Source organism: Coregonus lavaretus, assembly GCF_964263955.1.
Source record: "Coregonus lavaretus genome assembly, chromosome: 38".
NCBI lineage: Eukaryota > Metazoa > Chordata > Actinopteri > Salmoniformes > Salmonidae > Coregonus > Coregonus lavaretus.
In genome coordinates, this window is record NC_140025.1 from 19,843,075 (window position 1) to 19,861,536 (window position 18,462).

Sequence of the window (18,462 nt, forward strand, 5' to 3'; positions counted from 1 at the left end):
AAACGAGGGCATTGCGTTCATCCACCTCTGGCCTAAAGGCTCCCCTTCCTCTGCGGAAGCATAGTTCCCGCTCAGCCCAGTCAAAACTGTTCGCTGCTCTGGCACCCCAATGTTGGAACAAGCTCCCTCACGACGCCAGGACAGCGGAGTCACTCACCACCTTCCGGAGACATTTGAAACCCCACCTCTTTAAGGAATACCTGGGATAGGATGAAGTAATCCTTCTACCCCCCCCCCCCCCCCCCCCCCAAAAAAAAAATAATAAATAAAAAATTGTAAAGTGGTTAACCCACTGGCTATAGGGTGAATGCACCAATTTGTAAGTCGCTCTAGATAAGAGCGTCTGCTAAATGACTTAAATGTAAAATGTAAATGTACTTGATGTGGAATAAAGTTCCATGTAGTCATGGCTCTATGTAGTACTGTGCGCCTCCCATAGTCTGTTCTTGACTTGGGGACTGTGAAGAGACCTCTGGTGGCATGTCTTGTGGGGTATGCATGGATGTCCGAGCTGTGTGCCAGTAGTTCAAACAGACAGCTTGGTGCATTCAACATGTCAATACCTCTCACAAATACAAGTAGTGATGAAGTCTTTGATCAAGTTCGTGTGGGTCAAACAAAAACTCCCAAATGATTGGTTGACAATAGAGCCTCCCACAATGCAGGATGAAGTTGGTGAAGAGGAACAGCAGAAACGTGCAGTCAAAGCTTCATGACCTTTGATCACAAAAGTTCGCACGTCTGAAAATGTGTATTCTCATAATGAAAGGCGACAAAAGTGAACTGCTTTCAAGACAACTCGGAAACTCCAAGTTAAAATGTGCGTACATTTTTGTTCAGAGCTTCCTATTGATTTATTCTGATACAGGACATTCCAAGTGGAAAACTCGGAGAAACGCTATGTTCACGTGCTATCGGAACGTCCCGAGTTAAAACGAACGTAGGTTATCTGCGTAGAGATTGTTATTGGTTGATTCTGATACTTTCAATTGGGAAACTCAGAGCTCATGTTTCCGAGTTGTCTTGAACGCGGCATGAAACATGCACTATGTGACGCAAACGACGTCAACTCTTCATTACCAAAATGGAGGACTACTCATCGAAGCAGTCAGTAGAAAATCTTGACAATCCTCCAAACAGTCGCTTGTTTCTCGTAACAAGTCGATCAGTTTCAGATGATGTTATTCGAGAGAAATTTTCTGTCTTTGGAGAGATCCAAGGTGTATGGGTCGTTAAGGACAAACAGACGAAAGAATCGAAGGGGATCTCCTATGTTAAATTTGCGAAGTCTTCGGAAGCATGCACCGCCATGGAGGACATGCATGGAAAATGCCTGTTAGACGGAACGAAGCCCATTAAGGTTTGCATGCACATAAATCTAAACTTAATATGTGCCATCATCCTCTAAGTCTCTAACATATACTATTTATTTCCTTGGGTAATTTTTTTATTGATTCCATGCTGGGCCCGGTTTCCCGATATCGATGGAATTTAGGTTTACGCAAGTTTTAACGATGCACTTTTCCTACAATGGCCCGAAACACCAAGCAGAGAAAATGGTCGCTACAGTGCGTCGTCGGAGAAGGTCAATATTTATAGGATGGAAATATAGGGAGCTCTGTTCTAGGATCAGCTTTCTCCGTTCAAATCTTTCCTTGAAGGTGCATTATTTAGAAATCGCTCCGCCATTTCTTGATTGCTTCTAATAGTTAAACTGAAATTAGTCTATCTGACAAAGCAAACAATGTATAGTGTAGAGAATCATTGTACCAATTAAACCGCTGTGATATATTTTCATTAACCAGGGCCGGATGCAATTCCACAATATTTACATGATAGACATTAGCTGAATCATTTTTAATACCACAAATGACCGAAATGAGTGGCTAATCTGACACTGACAAACAGATCAATCTGGTCTTGAATTCAAAACAAACAATAGCTCTGGCAAATGACATGACATACAGATTGTACAATAGTAGGAAGATGTGTGTGTGTGTGTGTGTGTATGATAGGCTACTAAATAACATTTCCAGTGGCACACTGACTCACCTAATGTCGAAGCCATAAGCTACTACTCACAGTGTTGGCTGATGCGCTCGTCTTGGCAAAAGCATATCTCAAGATGAGCTACTTTGAAAAACAATGCTGTTGTTCGCAAAACATTTGGAGTTGTTGAGAAAAAAATAATCGATTGGTTCGATAGATTAGTCTTCTAATTTCAGCAGTAGGTATTTGCTTTCCAAAGTATGTTTTTCCCTCGATAGTATTTTGAGATTTGCAAAAGGACAGAGAAATATAATCCATAGATGTCAGTTCCCATTTAAATCAGGACTGGCAGCCGGTTTAATGCAGGGGCTTTAATAGTCAAATAGCCAGGGTAAGAGGTTCCAAACCCCTTCTATGGATTATTTATATGGCCACAACGCTACAAGCTGTATATTTGGCGTGCATGCTGGCCAAATTGCGGGCTTCCCGACTGTAGGCAACCAGTAACTGCCTAAATAAATAAAACGCTTAGTAAATTGGGGATACAAATAATGTTATGGTGAGGGGTGCATTTCCCTGGCATGGTTTAGGTCCACTTGTAGAATATATCTATGCCAAGGCGCATTGAAGCTATTCTGGCAGTTCATGGTGTCCAAACACTCTTTTAAGACACTATGTTGGTGTTTCCCTTATTTTGGCAGTTACCTGTATGTGCTTGTGATAAAATGTAATCCACAGTTATGTTTTTTAGTCTGTGGCTACATTATGCTCTCTGGTCTAATTTGAACATTGACAGTGGGCTCCTGTGGTTGGATAAAAAAAAAGTAATAAAAAAAGTGTGGCCCTAGACTCACACAATTGACCAGTCACATTTATTTGTTATTTTATTAATCAGGTACCCAATCAACGCAGGGCCCCCCAGTTACCCACGTGTGCCCCCTACCACCTCTCCTCCACCATCTGACGAGAGGCAGCAGGCAGGAGCAGGATGTCTACACTCATTGAGAGCGGGCTCCTGAATCCTGTGGTTGGCGGTTGCAGTAAAAAAGTATATACATTGCTATGAAAAAGTATTTGCCCCCTTTCTAATTTTCTCCACTTTTGCATATTTGTGATACAGAATGTTATCAGATCTTCAACCAAACCTACTATTAGATAAAGGGAACATAAGTGAACAAGTAACACAAAAATTATATATTTATTTCATCAACAAAGTTATGCAGCACAGGCCGAAGATGTAACATGCATTTCCCCAAACACCATGCAGAGAGAACGGTCACTAAGTGTGTCGTTGGACCATGTTTCGCTACTGATCGGATCGAAAGGGAGCGCTGTTCTCGAACAGCTTTCTCCATTCAAATCTTACCATTAAAATTATTTGACAATACTGACGACACTATCAGCTCCTAGTGAGATATTACCACCTGCGGCTGCACATATTGAGGCGGCTTATTCTAATAATTACCCAATACAAATGCACTAAATCGCAGATTTGGCACATTGTGCGCATGTTAGGCTACACATCATGAAAAATATTGAGACAAATTAGACAGGCCTATAGCGACACTTGAGGCATTCTAATTGTCTACAGACATGTCGTTAGAGCCAGTATAAGTAGAGCAATTAGCAAAGTAGAACTCAATTGATTGAACATAAAATGTATTTCAATATGTATGAATAAATAGGCCTATAGCCTACTGTTTATATTTTAATGCAGTCATTCCGGTTTTCATTTGAAGCATCTTTGTATACGTAGATTGTTTGTATCCATTGCAAAGACTTGCAACTTTATTTGTAGTCAACTTTGTTCTGAAGTTAGCAGCAGTCAGAGACTGATAAACAATGTGATTCCCTGTTTAGTGGACATCTGTGTATGATGGCAAAAAAGCATAAAAAAATTATAATTGTATTTTCAATAAATGTATAAATGCGTGGACAACACGCAGTTAAAATGGCTAAAAGTAAGGATTTAAAAATGAAATGCAAAAGGAGCTATCAAAATGTGCCAAGACTTCTCCCTAAATCTCTCAAATTCAAATCTGGACTTCGAAGACAGTTTCACTGCTTATTTTTACAGTCTTCCCCTCTAATCAGGGACTGATTTTAGACCTGGGACAGCAGGTGGGTGCAATTAGTTATCAGGTAGAACAGAAAGCCAGCAGTACTCTGGACCTCGGGTAAGATTTGAATACCCCTGCCCTACACCTTTATACTTTTTCATAACGACAACGACAAGTTTGATGTCAGACGACAATAGCATGTTCATGATGTCGCCACGACAGGCTGGTTTACAGTCAGTCTGTCAATGTCTGTAGACAATTGTCGTAGCGACATCAAACTTGTTGTTATGAAAAAGTATAAACACAAAATGACAGCCTCTGCATGAATGACATCAGCAGCCCGGTGCTCCAAATAGCATACTTTCTATATTTTAACACCAATAAACCCATCTGTTTTAAAAATGTATTCAGTAAATGTACATCTAGAAAGCCAGGGAACTAAAATGAATTTTCCAAACAATGTTTTAGTTTGTTACTTGCTAGCTAGTTCAGATAATGACCAGAATATAGCTGACAACGTCTTAAATTTAGCTACTTTTTCTTCATTACAGGAAAATAAACCTACATCATTATTTACAAGGTAATGGCGAGCTTACCGAAAATAGCTTACTGCCACAGTGTGACGAAATAATAGTAGGTCATTCTATCTGAAAATTTTACAGGAGGATCTTGTTACAGGAGGATTTGTTCTGGTTGCTGTGGCAGTCTGGTAATCATGACAACAGATGTTGCCACAGTCGCAGATAAACATTTTTCACGTCTGTGGGACAACGAAACTGACAGTCGCAGCGACGGTCTACAGACATTCCACTGGAGTATAAATTAAACGTTTTCAACAGCGACACTTGAGGCATTCTAATTGTCTACAGACATGTCGTTAGAGCAAGTATAAACCAGCCTTTAGGGGTATAACATAGGAGAAGCATTTGAGTTAAGTCACACTGAAATGATTGTACCTGTTTAGCGACACGTGTCCCACATCGGAAGGTAGTGGGGTATTATTTGTCATAAGTATATTATGCTGTGTATGTATGGTCAGTGAGTTGGAAAAAAGTATTTGATCCCCTGCTGATTTTGTACGTTTGCCCACTGACCAAGAAATGATCAGTCTATAATTTAATGGTAGGTTTATTTGAACAGTGAGAGACAGAATAATATGGAGGTGGAAACATTATGCTTTGGGGGTGTTTTTCTGCTAAGGGGACAGGACAACTTCACCGCATCAAAGGGACGTTGGACGGGGCCATGTACCGTCAAATCTTGGGTGAGAACCTCCTTCCCCCAGCCAGGGCATTGAAAATAGCTCAGCTGGTAGAGCACGGCGCTTGTAACGCCAAGGTAGTGGGTTCGATCCCCGGGACCACCCATACACAAAAATGTATGCACGCATGACTGTAAGTCGCTTTGGATAAAAGCGTCTGCTAAATGGCATATTATTATTATTATTATTATTATTTATTCCAGCATGACAATGACCCAAAACACACAGCCAAGGCAACAAAGGAGTGGCTCAAGAAGAGGCACATTAAGGTCCTGGAGTGGCCTAGCCAGTCTCCAGACCTTTAATCACATAGAAAATCTGTGGAGGGAGCTGAAGGTTCGAGTTGCTAAACGTCAGCCTCGAAACCTTAATGACTTGGAGAAGATCTGCAAAGAGGAGTGGGACAAAATCCCTCCTGAGATGTCTGCAAACCTGTTGGCCAACTACAAGAAACATTTGACCTCTGTGATTGCCAACAAGGGTTTTGCCACCAAGTACTAAGTCATGTTTTGCAGAGGGGTCAAATAGTTATTTCCCTCATTAAAAAGCAAATCAATTTTTAACATTTTTGACATGCGTTTTTCTGGATTATTTTGTTGTTATTCTGTCTCTCACTGTTCAAATAAACCTACCATTAAAATTATAGACTGATCATTTCTTTGTCAGTGGGCAAACGTACAAAATCAGCAGGGGATCAAATACTTTTTTCCCTCACTGTACAGTTGAAGTCGGAAGTTTACAGTGGGGAAAAAAAGTATTTAGTCAGCCACCAATTGTGCAAGTTCTCCCACTTAAAAAGATGAGAGGCCTGTAATTTTCATCATAGGTACACATCAACTATGAGGGAAAAAAATCCAGAAAATCACATTGTAGGATTTTTAATGAATTTATTTGCAAATTATGGTGGAAAACAAGTATTGGTCAATAACAAAAGTTTCTCAATACTTTGTTATATACCCTTTGTTGGCAATGACACAGGTCAACCGTTTTCTGTAAGTCTTCACAAGTTTTTCACACACTGTTGCTGGTATTTTGGCCCATTCTTCCATGCAGATCTCCTCTACAGCAGTGATGTTTTGGGGCTGTCGCTGGGCAAAATGGACTTTCAACTCCCTCCAAAGATTTTCTATGGGGTTGAGATCTGGAGACTGGCTAGGCCACTCCAGGACCTTAATGCTTCTTACGAAGCCACTCCTTCGTTGCCCGGGCGGTGTGTATGGGATCATTGTCATGCTGAAAGACCCAGCCACGTTTCATCTTCAATGCCCTTGCTGATGGAAGGAGGTTTTCACTCAATCTCACGATACATGGCCCCATTCATTCTTTCCTTTACACGGATCAGTCGTCCTGGTCCCTTTGCAGAAAAACAGCCCCAAAGCATGATGTTTCCACCCCCATGCTTCACAGTAGGTATGGTGTTCTTTGGATGCAACTCAGCATTCTTTGTCCTCCAAACACGACGAGTTGAGTTTTTACCAAAAAGTTATATTTTGGTGTCATCTGACCATATGACATTCTCCCAATCCTCTTCTGGATCATCCAAATGCACTCTAGCAAACTTCAGACGGGCCTGGACATGTACTGGCTTAAGCAGGGGGACACGTCTGGCACTGCAGGATTTGAGTCCCTGGCGGTGTAGTGTGTTACTGATGGTAGGCTTTGTTACTTTGGTCCCAGCGCTCTGCAGGTCATTCACTAGGTCCCCCCGCGTGGTTCTGGGATTTTTGCTCACCGTTCTTGTGATCATTTTGACCCCACGGGGTGAGATCTTGCGTGGAGCCCTAGATCGAGGGAGATTATCAGTGGTCTTGTATGTCTTCCATTTCCTAATAATTGCTCCCACCGTTGATTTCTTCAAACCAAGCTGCTTACCTATTGCAGATTCAGTCTTCCCAGCCTGGTGCAGGTCTACAATTTTGTTTCTGGTGTCCTTTGACAGCTCTTTGGTCTTGGCCATAGTGGAGTTTGGAGTGTGACTGTTTGAGGTTGTGGACAGGTGTCTTTTATACTGATAACAAGTTCAAACAGGTGCCATTAATACAGGTAACGAGTGGAGGACAGAGGAGCCTCTTAAAGAAGAAGTTACAGGTCTGTGAGAGCCAGAAATCTTGGTTGTTTGTAGGTGACCAAATACTTATTTTCCACCATAATTTGCAAATAAATTCATAAAAAATCCTACAATGTGATTTTCTGGAAATGTTTTTCTCAATTTGTCTGTCATAGTTGACGTGTACCTATGATGAAAATTACAGGCCTCTCATCTTTTTAAGTGGGAGAACTTGCACAATTGGTGGCTGACTAAATACTTTTTTTCCCCACTCTAACATCTGAATTGGACCAAAACATTTTCTAACAATGAGTAAGACATGAGGATTCCAAAGAAATTGTTAAAAGCCACCAACGGACCCCCCCCCCCAAACACATTTTTCCTATTTGTATGCCTCTTTAGTCCAGGGTGCATTGCATGGTGCTGTTGCAAATGTCAAACTCCACTCTGTGAGGCACATCGATCTGCAGGTTAAACATGGTGAGATTGTAGACTCCTATATTGATTTTGCAGTTTGTTTAGGTGATTTTACAGCGAACTAGATACTTCAAATGCTGAAATTGACTTTGGTATTATTGTGTGTAGCTAGCCAGCCCATAGAGAGCATTGTGGGTTTTGTAGCCAACTTGAGCTGCAACATATTTCCACAACAATAGTAATTAATGTGGATAACTGATATTTTCATCTGTCACATCAAACCGCTTGCTTTTGACAACCGTGTTTTCCCGCTAATTGCATTATGGAACGAACATTCGCGCGTAGCCTACTGCCTTGTGCGCATTGCTGCGCTTATGTGAAGAAATGATAGTTTATCAACATTTTTAAGCTGAACGTTCTGATCTGTTGCATCACTCATTGCTTTTTTAAACTTTTGATTTTATTTTATTTTTTATGTAGCCTAGGCCTACTGGTTGTATGAATTTGGGATCTATCGTCCCACAACTGTCAGTCTGTTTGGAATAGGCTATTTCCTTCTCGACAAGATGACCAATAGAATAGGTAAACTTTTCTACTATGTGGGATAATAGATTGACATAGGCTAGTGATTTTGCTGTTCGCTACTAGTCTTGTTGGCTGAGGAAAAGTAAATGTGGGCATTAGAATTTGGTAAGAAGGACCGCACATTGTTGCGTCCTCGACTTGCATGTTCTCTTAAGATGATTTGCCATAATCTAAAGCACCGTGGGTGGATGCTCTAATTGGGTTTCCTAACGAAAACCCTGTGTTAGACATACAACCATACGATGTTTGGCAAACACTATTTTAGGCTAAGGCATACAGTGCATTCTGAAAGTATTCAGACCCCTTCACTTTTTCCACGTTGTTACTTTACAGCCTTATTCTAAAATTGATTTAAACAAATGTTTTTCCACAATCTAAACACAATACCCCATTTTTTAAATATTTTTTTTACGTATTTACATAATTATTCGGACCCTTTGCTATGAGACTCGAAATTGAGCTCATGTGCATCCTGTTTACATTGATCATCCTTGATGTTTCTGCACCTGTTGATTGGACATGATTTGGAAAGGCACACACCTGTCTATATAAGGTCCCACAGTTGACAGTGCATGTCAGAGCAAAAACCAAGCCATGAGGTCGAAGGAATTGTCCGTAGAGCTCTGTGACAGGATTGTGTCGAGGCACAGATATGGGGAAGTGTACCAAAACATTTCTACAGCATTGAAGGTCCCCAAAAACACTGTGGCATCCATCATTCATAAATGGAATACGTTTGGAACCACCAAGACTCTTCCTAGAGCTGGCCGCCCGGCCAACCTGAGCAATCGTGGTAGAAGGGCCTTGGTCAGGGAGGTGACCAAGAACCCGATGGTCAATCTAACAGAGCTGCAGAGTTCCTCTGTGGAGATGGGAGAACCTTCCAGAAGGACAACCATCTCTGCAGCACTCCACCAATCAGGCCTTTTATGTTAGAGTGGCCAGACGGAAGCCACTCCTCAGTAAAAGGCACATGACAGCCCGCTTGGAGTTTGCCAAAAGGCAACTAAAGGACTCTCAGACCATGAGAAACAAAACAACGCAGAATTGGCTTCGGGACAAGTCTCTGAATGTCCTTGAGTGGCCCAACCAGAGCCCGGACTTGAACCCGATCGACCATCTCTGGAGAGTCCTGAAAATAGCTGTGCAGCGACGCTCCCCATCCATCCTGACCGAGCTTGAGAGGATCTGCAGAGAACAATGGCTTGTAGCGTCATACCCAAGAAGACTCAAGGCTGTAATCGCTGCTAAAGGTACTGAGTAAAGGGTCTGAATACTTTTTCTAATATTGGAAAAATGTTTATTTTTATTTTTATGTTTTTGCTTTGTCATTATGGGGTATTGTGTGTAGATTGATGGATGAAAAAAAACTATTTAATCCATTTTAGAATAAGGCTGTAACAAAATGTGGAGAAAGTCAAGGGGTCTGAATACTTTCCGAATGCACTGTATACAAGTTATGCATTTTGACTGAATTTGACCACTGTTTCAGGTGTTCATTGCCCAGTCAAGGTCCTCTGGTAGACACAGAGACGTGGAGGATGAAGAGCTCACCAGAATATTTGTAAAGATTCCCAAAACATTCACAGAAGAAGATCTGAAAGACACGTTCAAGGTATGAGGTCCATTGCATTGTATTTGATCACCTGGTGAAATATTACTGGCCAATTTACCCTAAGTGACCCCCCTTACATTTTAGAAATTTAGCAGACACTCTTATCCAGAGCGACTTACAGTAGCAATTTACACACCTTGTCGGCTCGGGGAATCGAACCAGCAAATGTTCAGTTACTGGCCCAACCCTCTAAACACTAGGCAACCTGCCGCACTTGGATGATATAAGATAGCAGACCAATAGAGATAATGCTATTTTTTTGCTTGTAGGAGTATGGTGACATAGAATACTGTGTGATCATAAAGAATAAAACCACGGGGGAGAGCAAAGGCTTGGGATATGTGAGGTATCATAAGCCATCACAAGCAGCCATTGCCATTGAGAACTGTGATAGAGGTAAGCAAGCATCAGCCCTCTCATTGAAGCCTCAAAGCAATGCTTTTCAGAACGGATGAACTCAAGTGAAAACACTTTGACTCCACTGTAGTATTTAATTTGTATCGATCTAACCCTTGTCTGTGCAACCAGCCTACAGGGCTGTTCTTGCTGAGCCCCGAAGCAAGAACTCATCTGCAGATAATGACTATCACAACAGTGGCAGAGCAGAGCACATGTCAAGTGACCTGGGAATGAACCCCTATTCCTTTGGAGCGTGTATGTGAAGTGCTTCAAATTCTGATTCAGAATGTGACATTTGCTTTCGTTTGCATTTGCTTTAACCTAGCTGTGGTCTGACATCTGTCTGTGTTCCCTACATGACAGCTGACCCTGGCAGTTATGCCGTAACTGACTACCGATCCAGTGACCTCATTACCAGGTGCCTAATGGTTTCCTCGAGAGCTAGCATTACCCAGGAGCAGATTTATGGCCTCTGTGACCTCATACCAGGGATGGATTACTGCGAGATGCAGCGGGATCATTATGGACTCAACAAAGGTATGATACATTGATAATTGTGTATTTAATAGGGAAAGATGCAGTTAAATAAAATTAGTATCACACATTGATTTATCAACAGTAACACTTTAGACACGACTATAAAGACAGTTTATAAACTATGTTTATAATGCTTATAAGAAATTCTAGAATAAGCCTACTCATTCTTTTGTTAATAAAAAAAAAAAAACAATTACGTTCTTATGTAGTGTTACCCACAAAGGTTAACACTCCTGATTTTGTATTTAAATTGTTCACATTAATGTTTGATATTGCTCATGATGCATGTAAAACGTTTTAACTGTAGGCCACCCCCCCCCCCCCCCCCCCCAGGACATGCTGTGATTCGCTACAACAACCTGGGCTCTGCCGTCTACGCCAAAGAGAAGCTGAATGGCTTTGAGTATCCTCCTGGAAACCGCCTCATCGTGACCCACATAGATGATGGAGAAGACAGGACCAGGTACAGACTTATCATGTGATGATAGACACTTCAAATGTGTCAAATGTCTTGATCGTTGTTTATCAATAATGATAATGGATTTATTTGAAAGTAGTACGCTTTAAAGCATGATCTTTAGGTTTATTTTATCTTGTACATATTCATTGCTTAAGACCCACTCCAGCCACCCACTCACCTAATTTATTTACCTGAGACTGGAAACTTTCGACGGCAGTTACTGGGCCATAGTTAGTTGTGTTTAGTTGTTGAAAGATAGTGTAAGTTAGTTTTGTTTATTAGGATTAGCTACTGCACATGCAGCAGCTACTCTTCCTGGGGTCCACATAGAGTGAGGGGAAAAAGTTTTTGATCCCCTGCTGATTTTGTACGTTTGACTACTGACAAAGAAATGATCAGTCTATAATTTTATTAGTACGTTTATTTGAACAGTGAGAGACAGAATAACAACAATAAAATCCAGAAAAACGCATGTCAAGAATGTTATAAATTGATTTGCATTTTAATGAGGGAAATAAGTATTTGACCCCCTCTCAATCAGAAAGATTTCTGGCTCCCAGGTGTCTTTTATACAGGTAACGAGCTGAGATCAGGAGCACACTCTTAAAGGGAGTGCTCCTAATCTCAGCTTGTTACCTGTATAAAATACACCTGTCCACAGAAGCAATCAATCAGATTCCAAACTCTCCACCATGGCCAAGACCAAAGAGCTCTCCAAGGATGTCAGGGACAAGATTGTAGACCTACACAAGGCTGGAATGGGCTACAAGACCATCGCCAAGCAGCTTGGTGAGAAGGTGACAACAGTTGGTGCGATTATTCGCAAATAGAAGAAACACAAAACAACTGTCAATCTCCCTCGGCCTGGGGCTCCATGCAAGATCTCACCTCTTGGAGTTGCAATGATCATGAGAACAGTGAGGAATTAGCCCAGAACTACACGGGAACATCTTGTCAATGATCTCAAAGCAGCTGGGACCATAGTCACCAAGAAAACAATTGGTAACACACTACGCCGTGAAGGACTGAAATCCTGCAGCGCCCGCAAGGTCCCCCTGCTCAAGAAAGCACATATACATGCCCGTCTGAAATTTGCCAATGAACATCTGAATGATTCAGAGGAGAACTAGGTGAAAGTGTTGTGGTCAGATGAGACCAAAATCAAGCTCTTAGGCATCAACTCAACTCGCCGTGTTTGGAGGAGGAGGAATGCTGCCTATGACCCCAAGAACACCATCCCCACCGTCAAACATGGAGGTGGAAACATTATGCTTTGGGGGTGTTTTTCTGCTAAGGGGACAGGACAACTTCACCGCATCAAAGGGACGATTGACGGGGCCATGTACCGTCAAATCTTGGGTGAGAACCTCCTTCCCTCAGCCAGGGCATTGAAAATGACCCAAAACACACGGCCAAGGCAACAAAGGAGTGGCTCAAGAAGAAGCACATGAAGGTCCTGGAGTGGCCTAGCCAGTCTCCAGACTTTAATCCCATAGAAAATATGTGGAGGGAGCTGAAGGTTCGAGTTGCCAAACGTCAGCCTCGAAACCTTAATGACTCAGAGAAGATCTGCAAAGAGGAGTGGAACAAAATCCCTCCTGAGATGTGTGCAAACCTGGTGGCCAACTACTAGAAACGTCTGACATCTATAATAATAATAATAATAATATGCCATTTAGCAGACGCTTTTATCCAAAGCGACTTACAGTCATGCGTGCATATTATTATTATTTTTGTGTATGGGTGGTCCCGGGGATCGAGCCCACTACCTTGGCGTTACAAGCGCCGTGCTCTACCAGCTGAGCTACAGAGGACCACCTGTGATTGCCAACAAGGGTTTTGCCACCAAGTACTAAGTCATGTTTTGCAGAGGGTTCAAATACTTTTTTCCCTCACTGTACAAATACATTATAAAGTACAGAACAGTTATAGACAAGAACAACACAAGATATTACTTACAAATATAAAAAGTTATGTCTGTATATGTATGTATATAAACTCAGCAAAAAAAGAAACGTCCTCTCAATGTCAACTGCGTTTATTTTCAGCAAACTTAACATGTGTAAATATTTGGAAAAATGTGTCCCTGAACAAAGGGTGGGTCAAAATCAAAAGTAACAGTCAGTATCTGGTGTGGCCACCAGCTGCATTAAGTACTGCAGTGCATCTCCTCCTCATGGACTGCACCAGATTTGCCAGTTCTTGCTGTGAGATGTTACCCCACTCTTCCACCAAGGCACCTGCAAGTTCCCTGACATTTCTGGGGGCAATGGCCCTAGCCCTCACCCTCTGATCCAACAGGTCCCAGACGTGCTCAATGGGATTGAGATCCGGGCTCTTCGCTGGCCATGGCAGAACACTGACATTCCTGTCTTGCAGGAAATCACGCACAGAACGAGCACTATGGCTGGTGGCATTGTCATGCTGGAGGGTCATGTCAGGATGAGCCTGCAGGAAGGTTACCACATGAGGGAGGAGGATGTCTTCCCTGTAACGCACTGCGTTGAGATTGCCTGCAATGACAACAAGCTCAGTCCGATGATGCAGTGACACACCGCCCCAGACCATGACAGACACTCCACCTCCAAACCGATCCTGCTCCAGAGTACAGGCCTCGGTGTAATGCTCATTCCTTCGACGATAAACGCGAATCCGACCATCACCCCTGGTGAGACAAAACCGCGACTCGTCAGTGAAGAGCACTTTTGCTAGTCCTTTCTGGTCCAGCGACAGTGGGTTTGTGCTTATAGACAACGTTATTGCCGGTGATGTCTGGTAAGGACCTGCCTTACAACAGGCCTACACGCCTCAGTCCAGCCTCTCTCAGCCTATTGTGGACAGTCTGAGCACTGATGGAGGGATTGTGCGTTCCTGGTGTAACTCGGGCAGTTGTTGTTGCCATTCTGTACCTATCCCGCAGGTGTGATGTTCGTATGTACCGATCCTGTGCAGGTGTTGTTACACGTGTTGTGCCACTGCGAGGACGATCAGCTGTCCGTCCTGTCTCCCTGTAGCGCTGTCTTAGGCGTCTCACAGTACGGACATTGCAATTTATTGCCCTGGCCATATCTGCAGTCGTCATGCCTCCTTGCGGCATGCCTAAGGCACGTTCACGCAGATGAGCAGGGGCCCTGGGCATATTTATTTTGGTGTTTTTCAGAGTCAGTAGAAAGGCCTCTTTAGTGTCCTAAGTTTTAATAACTGTGACCTTAATTGCCTACCGTCTGTTAGCTGTTAGTGTCTTAACGACCGTTCCACAGGTGCATGTTCATTAATTGTTTATGGTTCATTGAACAAGCATGGATTTTTACGAATTATCTTTGAAAGACAGGGTCCTGAAAAAGGGATGTTTCTTTTTTTGCTGAGTTTATATGAAAGACACAAAGAGATGACAAAAACACAATTTACACTAAATGTTAGGTCTGACCCAATTTAGTCGATTGTTTGGTCGATTGACTGTTGATCGACTGATCTCTTCTAGTCGAGCAATCGCAATTGTTTATTTTATCATGGTGCACAAGACACCTGTCTGATTCGCGCCTGTCTCAGTGGACTAATCCTTTGCGAAGGATGGCACAGATATAAAATTGTATATGGTTATATTATTTGAAAAATAATGGTGCAACTCTAAATGTAATTACATTTTATAACAAATGTGCTTTCTCCGGCGTTGAATACGGTCGCTGTCCGCGGTTCTAAAACATAATCTTCAGTGCGCCATTGAATTGGCGCCTTTCCCTATGTTGCTATGTGCATAATAACACAGTTGAACAATGCGGCGGAGGCAGCAGCAGCAGAGACAAAGAAACAGTCCTTGCCTTAGCCTAATTGTCTAAGAAAATTGGAGAGAGGAAATCCCAAATTAATTAGGTCTATAATTATTAGTCTAACTGTTAAATGTGCCTGGCTTTGTAAATCATTCATATACAGTGCATTGGGGAAGTATTCAGACCCCTTTTTCCACGTTTTGTTACGTTACAGCCTTATTCTAAAATGGATTAAATTCATTTTTTTCCTCATAAATCTACACACAAAATCCCATAATGACAAAGCAAAAACAGATGTTTGCAAAAAATAATCAAAATGTATTACAAATAAAAAACATACCTTATTTACATAAGTATTCAGACCCTTTGCTATGAGACTTGAAATTGAGCTCCGGTGCATCGTGTTTCCATTGATCATCCTTGATGTTTCTACAACTTGATTGGAGTCCACCTGTAGTAATTTAAATAGATTGGACATGATTTGGAAAGGCACACACCTGTCTATATTAGGTCCCACAGTTGACAGTGCATGTCAGAGCAAAAACCAAGCCATGAGGTTGAAGGAATTGTCCATAGAGCTCTGAGACAGGATTGTGTCGAGGCACAGATCTGGGGAAGGGTACTAAAACATTTCTGCAGCATTGAAGGTCCCCAAAAACACAGTGGCATCCATCATTCTTAAATGGGAAGAAGTTTGGAACCACCAAGACTCTTCCTAGAGCTGGCCGCCTAGCCAAACTGAGCAATCGTGGGAGAAGGGCCTTGGACAAGGAGGTGACCAAGAACCTGATGGTCACTCTTACAGAGCTCCAGAGTTCCTCTATGGAGATGGGAGAATCTTCCAGAAGGACAACCATCTCTGCATCACTCCAGCAATCAGGCCTTTATGGTAGAGTGGCCAGTCGGAAGCCACTCCTCAGTAAAAGGCACATGACAGCCCGCTTGGAGTTTGCCAAAAGGCAACTAAATGATCATGAGAAACAAGATTCTCTGGTCTGATAAAACCAAGATTGAACTCTTTGACCTGAATGCCAAGCGTCATGTCTGGAGGAAACCTGGCACCATCCCTACAGTGAAGCATGGTGGTGGCAGTATCATGCTGTGGGGATGTTTTTCAGCGCCAGGGACTGGGAGACTAGTCAGGATCGAGGGAAAGATGAACGGAGCAAAGTACAGAGAGGTCCTTGATGAAAACCTGCTCCAGAGCGCTCAGGACCTCAGACTGGGGTGAAGGTTCTCTTTCCAACAGGACAACAACCCTAAGCACACAGCCAAGACAACGCAGGAGTGACTTTGGGACAAGTCTCTGAATGTCCTTGAGTGGCCCAGCCAGAGCCCAGAATTGAACCTGATCTAACATCTCTGGAGAGACCTGAAAATAGCTGTGCAGCGACGCTACCCATCCAACCTGACAGAGTTTGGGAAGATCTGCAGAGAAGAATGGTCCTATGGGTGGTCCTCTGTAGCTCAGCTGGTTAGAGCACGGCGCTTGTAACGCCAAGGTAGTGGGTTCGATCCCCGGGACCACCCATACACAAAAATGTATGCACTCATGACTGTAAGTCGCTTTGGATAAAAATGGCAAATGGCTAAATGGCATATAATAATAATAATAATTATTATTATTATAAGAATGGGAGAAACTCCCCAAATACATGTGTGCCAAGCTTATAGCGTCATACCCAAGACGATTTGTGGCTGTAATCGCTGCCAAAGGTGCTTCAACAAAGTACTGAGTAAAGGGTCTGAATACTTATGTAAATGTGATATTTCGTTGATTTCTTTGCACACATTTTTAAAAACCTGTTTTTGCTTTGTCATTATGGGGTATTGTATGTAGATTGATGTGAAAAACAACAACAATTTAATCAATTTTAGAATAAGGCTGTAACCTAACAAAATGTGGAAAAAGTCAAGGGTCTGAATGCTTTCTGAAGGCACTGTATATGTAGATGTACAATTTTGACACTGACTGTGTGTGTGAGAGAGAGAAGGACCCCTTTTGCCCATTTGTTTTTGAGTTAGTCCTTGGTGGGACAGTATTTACCAAAACTGCTGGTTGTCATGTCATGGCACCTTCTGGGTATCCCCCTTCAGGACTGTGACACCATAACTTATTGAGCAGTAAAGCTGTTCCTTGACTCAATACTGTTAAAGCTGCAATATACAAGTACACCCCCTGGATAGGACGCTAGTCTATTGCAGGGCCTTAACCACAATCTATCTTGAGTGCCAAGCAGAGACTCATCGGGTCCCATTTTTTTACAGTCTGGTATGACTCTGCCAGTGGTCGAACTGTCCAACCTTCAAATCTCAGGGAGGACACTGACAAGGGCACTGAATTGGTTATGCAAGCCATAGGTATAACTGTATTTTGACATGTTGACTGAGGCATGCACAATTTAAACATTTACTGGCTACCCTTGGTGACCTTAGAGAGAGACATTGTCCTACAGGTAACAGCTATTCTTCTTAGTTGTGATCTTGTTTACTATCTACACAATGTTCAACTACTGTAGGTTTCTTTGATAATGGTTTCCAACATGTTTGACATAACCTCATAACATTTCTGTGTTGTTATTTTTGCAGAACATCTTATTGAACATATGACTAGTGGTAACTAGGGGTGGTGGGGGGGAATTAGGGCATCAAGGCATCTTTCAGCCATTTTGGTTCCCCTCCAGCCCTTGCTTCCTATGGGAGAGTATCTTTACCTGTCTGATGGTGGGCAGCAGCATCTGGAAGACAGGAGGGGGCAGCGTCTGCTGGAGGAGCTGCTCGGGTTGCCCGTACACAGCAATGACATCATAGTTTCCTGATGGTTGAAACAGGTCTGGGGCAAATGAGCTAAAATAGAAAAGGCTTTTCTTCCCAGAATAACTTTGGTAGCCTTCAAATCAGACAACAGCTACTCATAAGAATCGACTCGTTCCAGTACATATCATAGATCATCTGCCCCCTTACAGAGTCTCTGTTACTGTCCCCTGCAGGTATAATAATAATAATATGCCATTTAGCAGACGCTTTTATCCAAAGCGACTTACAGTCATGCGTGCATACATTTTTGTGTATGGGTGGTCCCGGGGATCGAACCCACTACCTTGGCGTTACAAGTGCTGTGCTCTACCAGCTGAGCTACAGAGGACCACATAATAATTTAATACTGACAATATTTACTGGCATGCAAACGAAAGCTTGACTTGCAATAAGCAAAATGTCACGTACAAGAATTCAGTGGGGAGGATCATGGGACTACAATATGAATAGAATTAGATTTTATTCTAATGTGGACACTACCATGCCGTAGAGTAGTCCGTATATTGAG

At 42.5% G+C, this 18,462-nt stretch overlaps 1 protein-coding gene across 2 annotated transcripts in view; it reads left to right on the top strand.

The window, feature by feature from the left end:
* Window positions 1–1,075: 1,075 nt before the first annotated feature.
* Window positions 1,076–18,462, top strand: part of LOC311112551 (RNA-binding protein 45-like) — a 28,558-nt gene continuing 11,171 nt past the window's right edge. Inside the window, exons 1-7 of one of the 2 annotated variants that reach the window (XM_084155688.1) lie at window positions 1,076–1,360; window positions 2,885–3,037; window positions 9,852–9,974; window positions 10,244–10,370; window positions 10,503–10,628; window positions 10,737–10,910; window positions 11,244–11,373. In XM_084155688.1, coding sequence (XP_084011814.1) covers window positions 2,978–3,037; window positions 9,852–9,974; window positions 10,244–10,370; window positions 10,503–10,628; window positions 10,737–10,910; window positions 11,244–11,373 — 740 coding nt within the window. In that variant the 5' untranslated portion in view covers window positions 1,076–1,360; window positions 2,885–2,977. The remainder of the gene's footprint in view (window positions 1,361–2,884; window positions 3,038–9,851; window positions 9,975–10,243; window positions 10,371–10,502; window positions 10,629–10,736; window positions 10,911–11,243; window positions 11,374–18,462) is intronic. The other variant, XM_084155687.1, reaches the window with a different exon arrangement.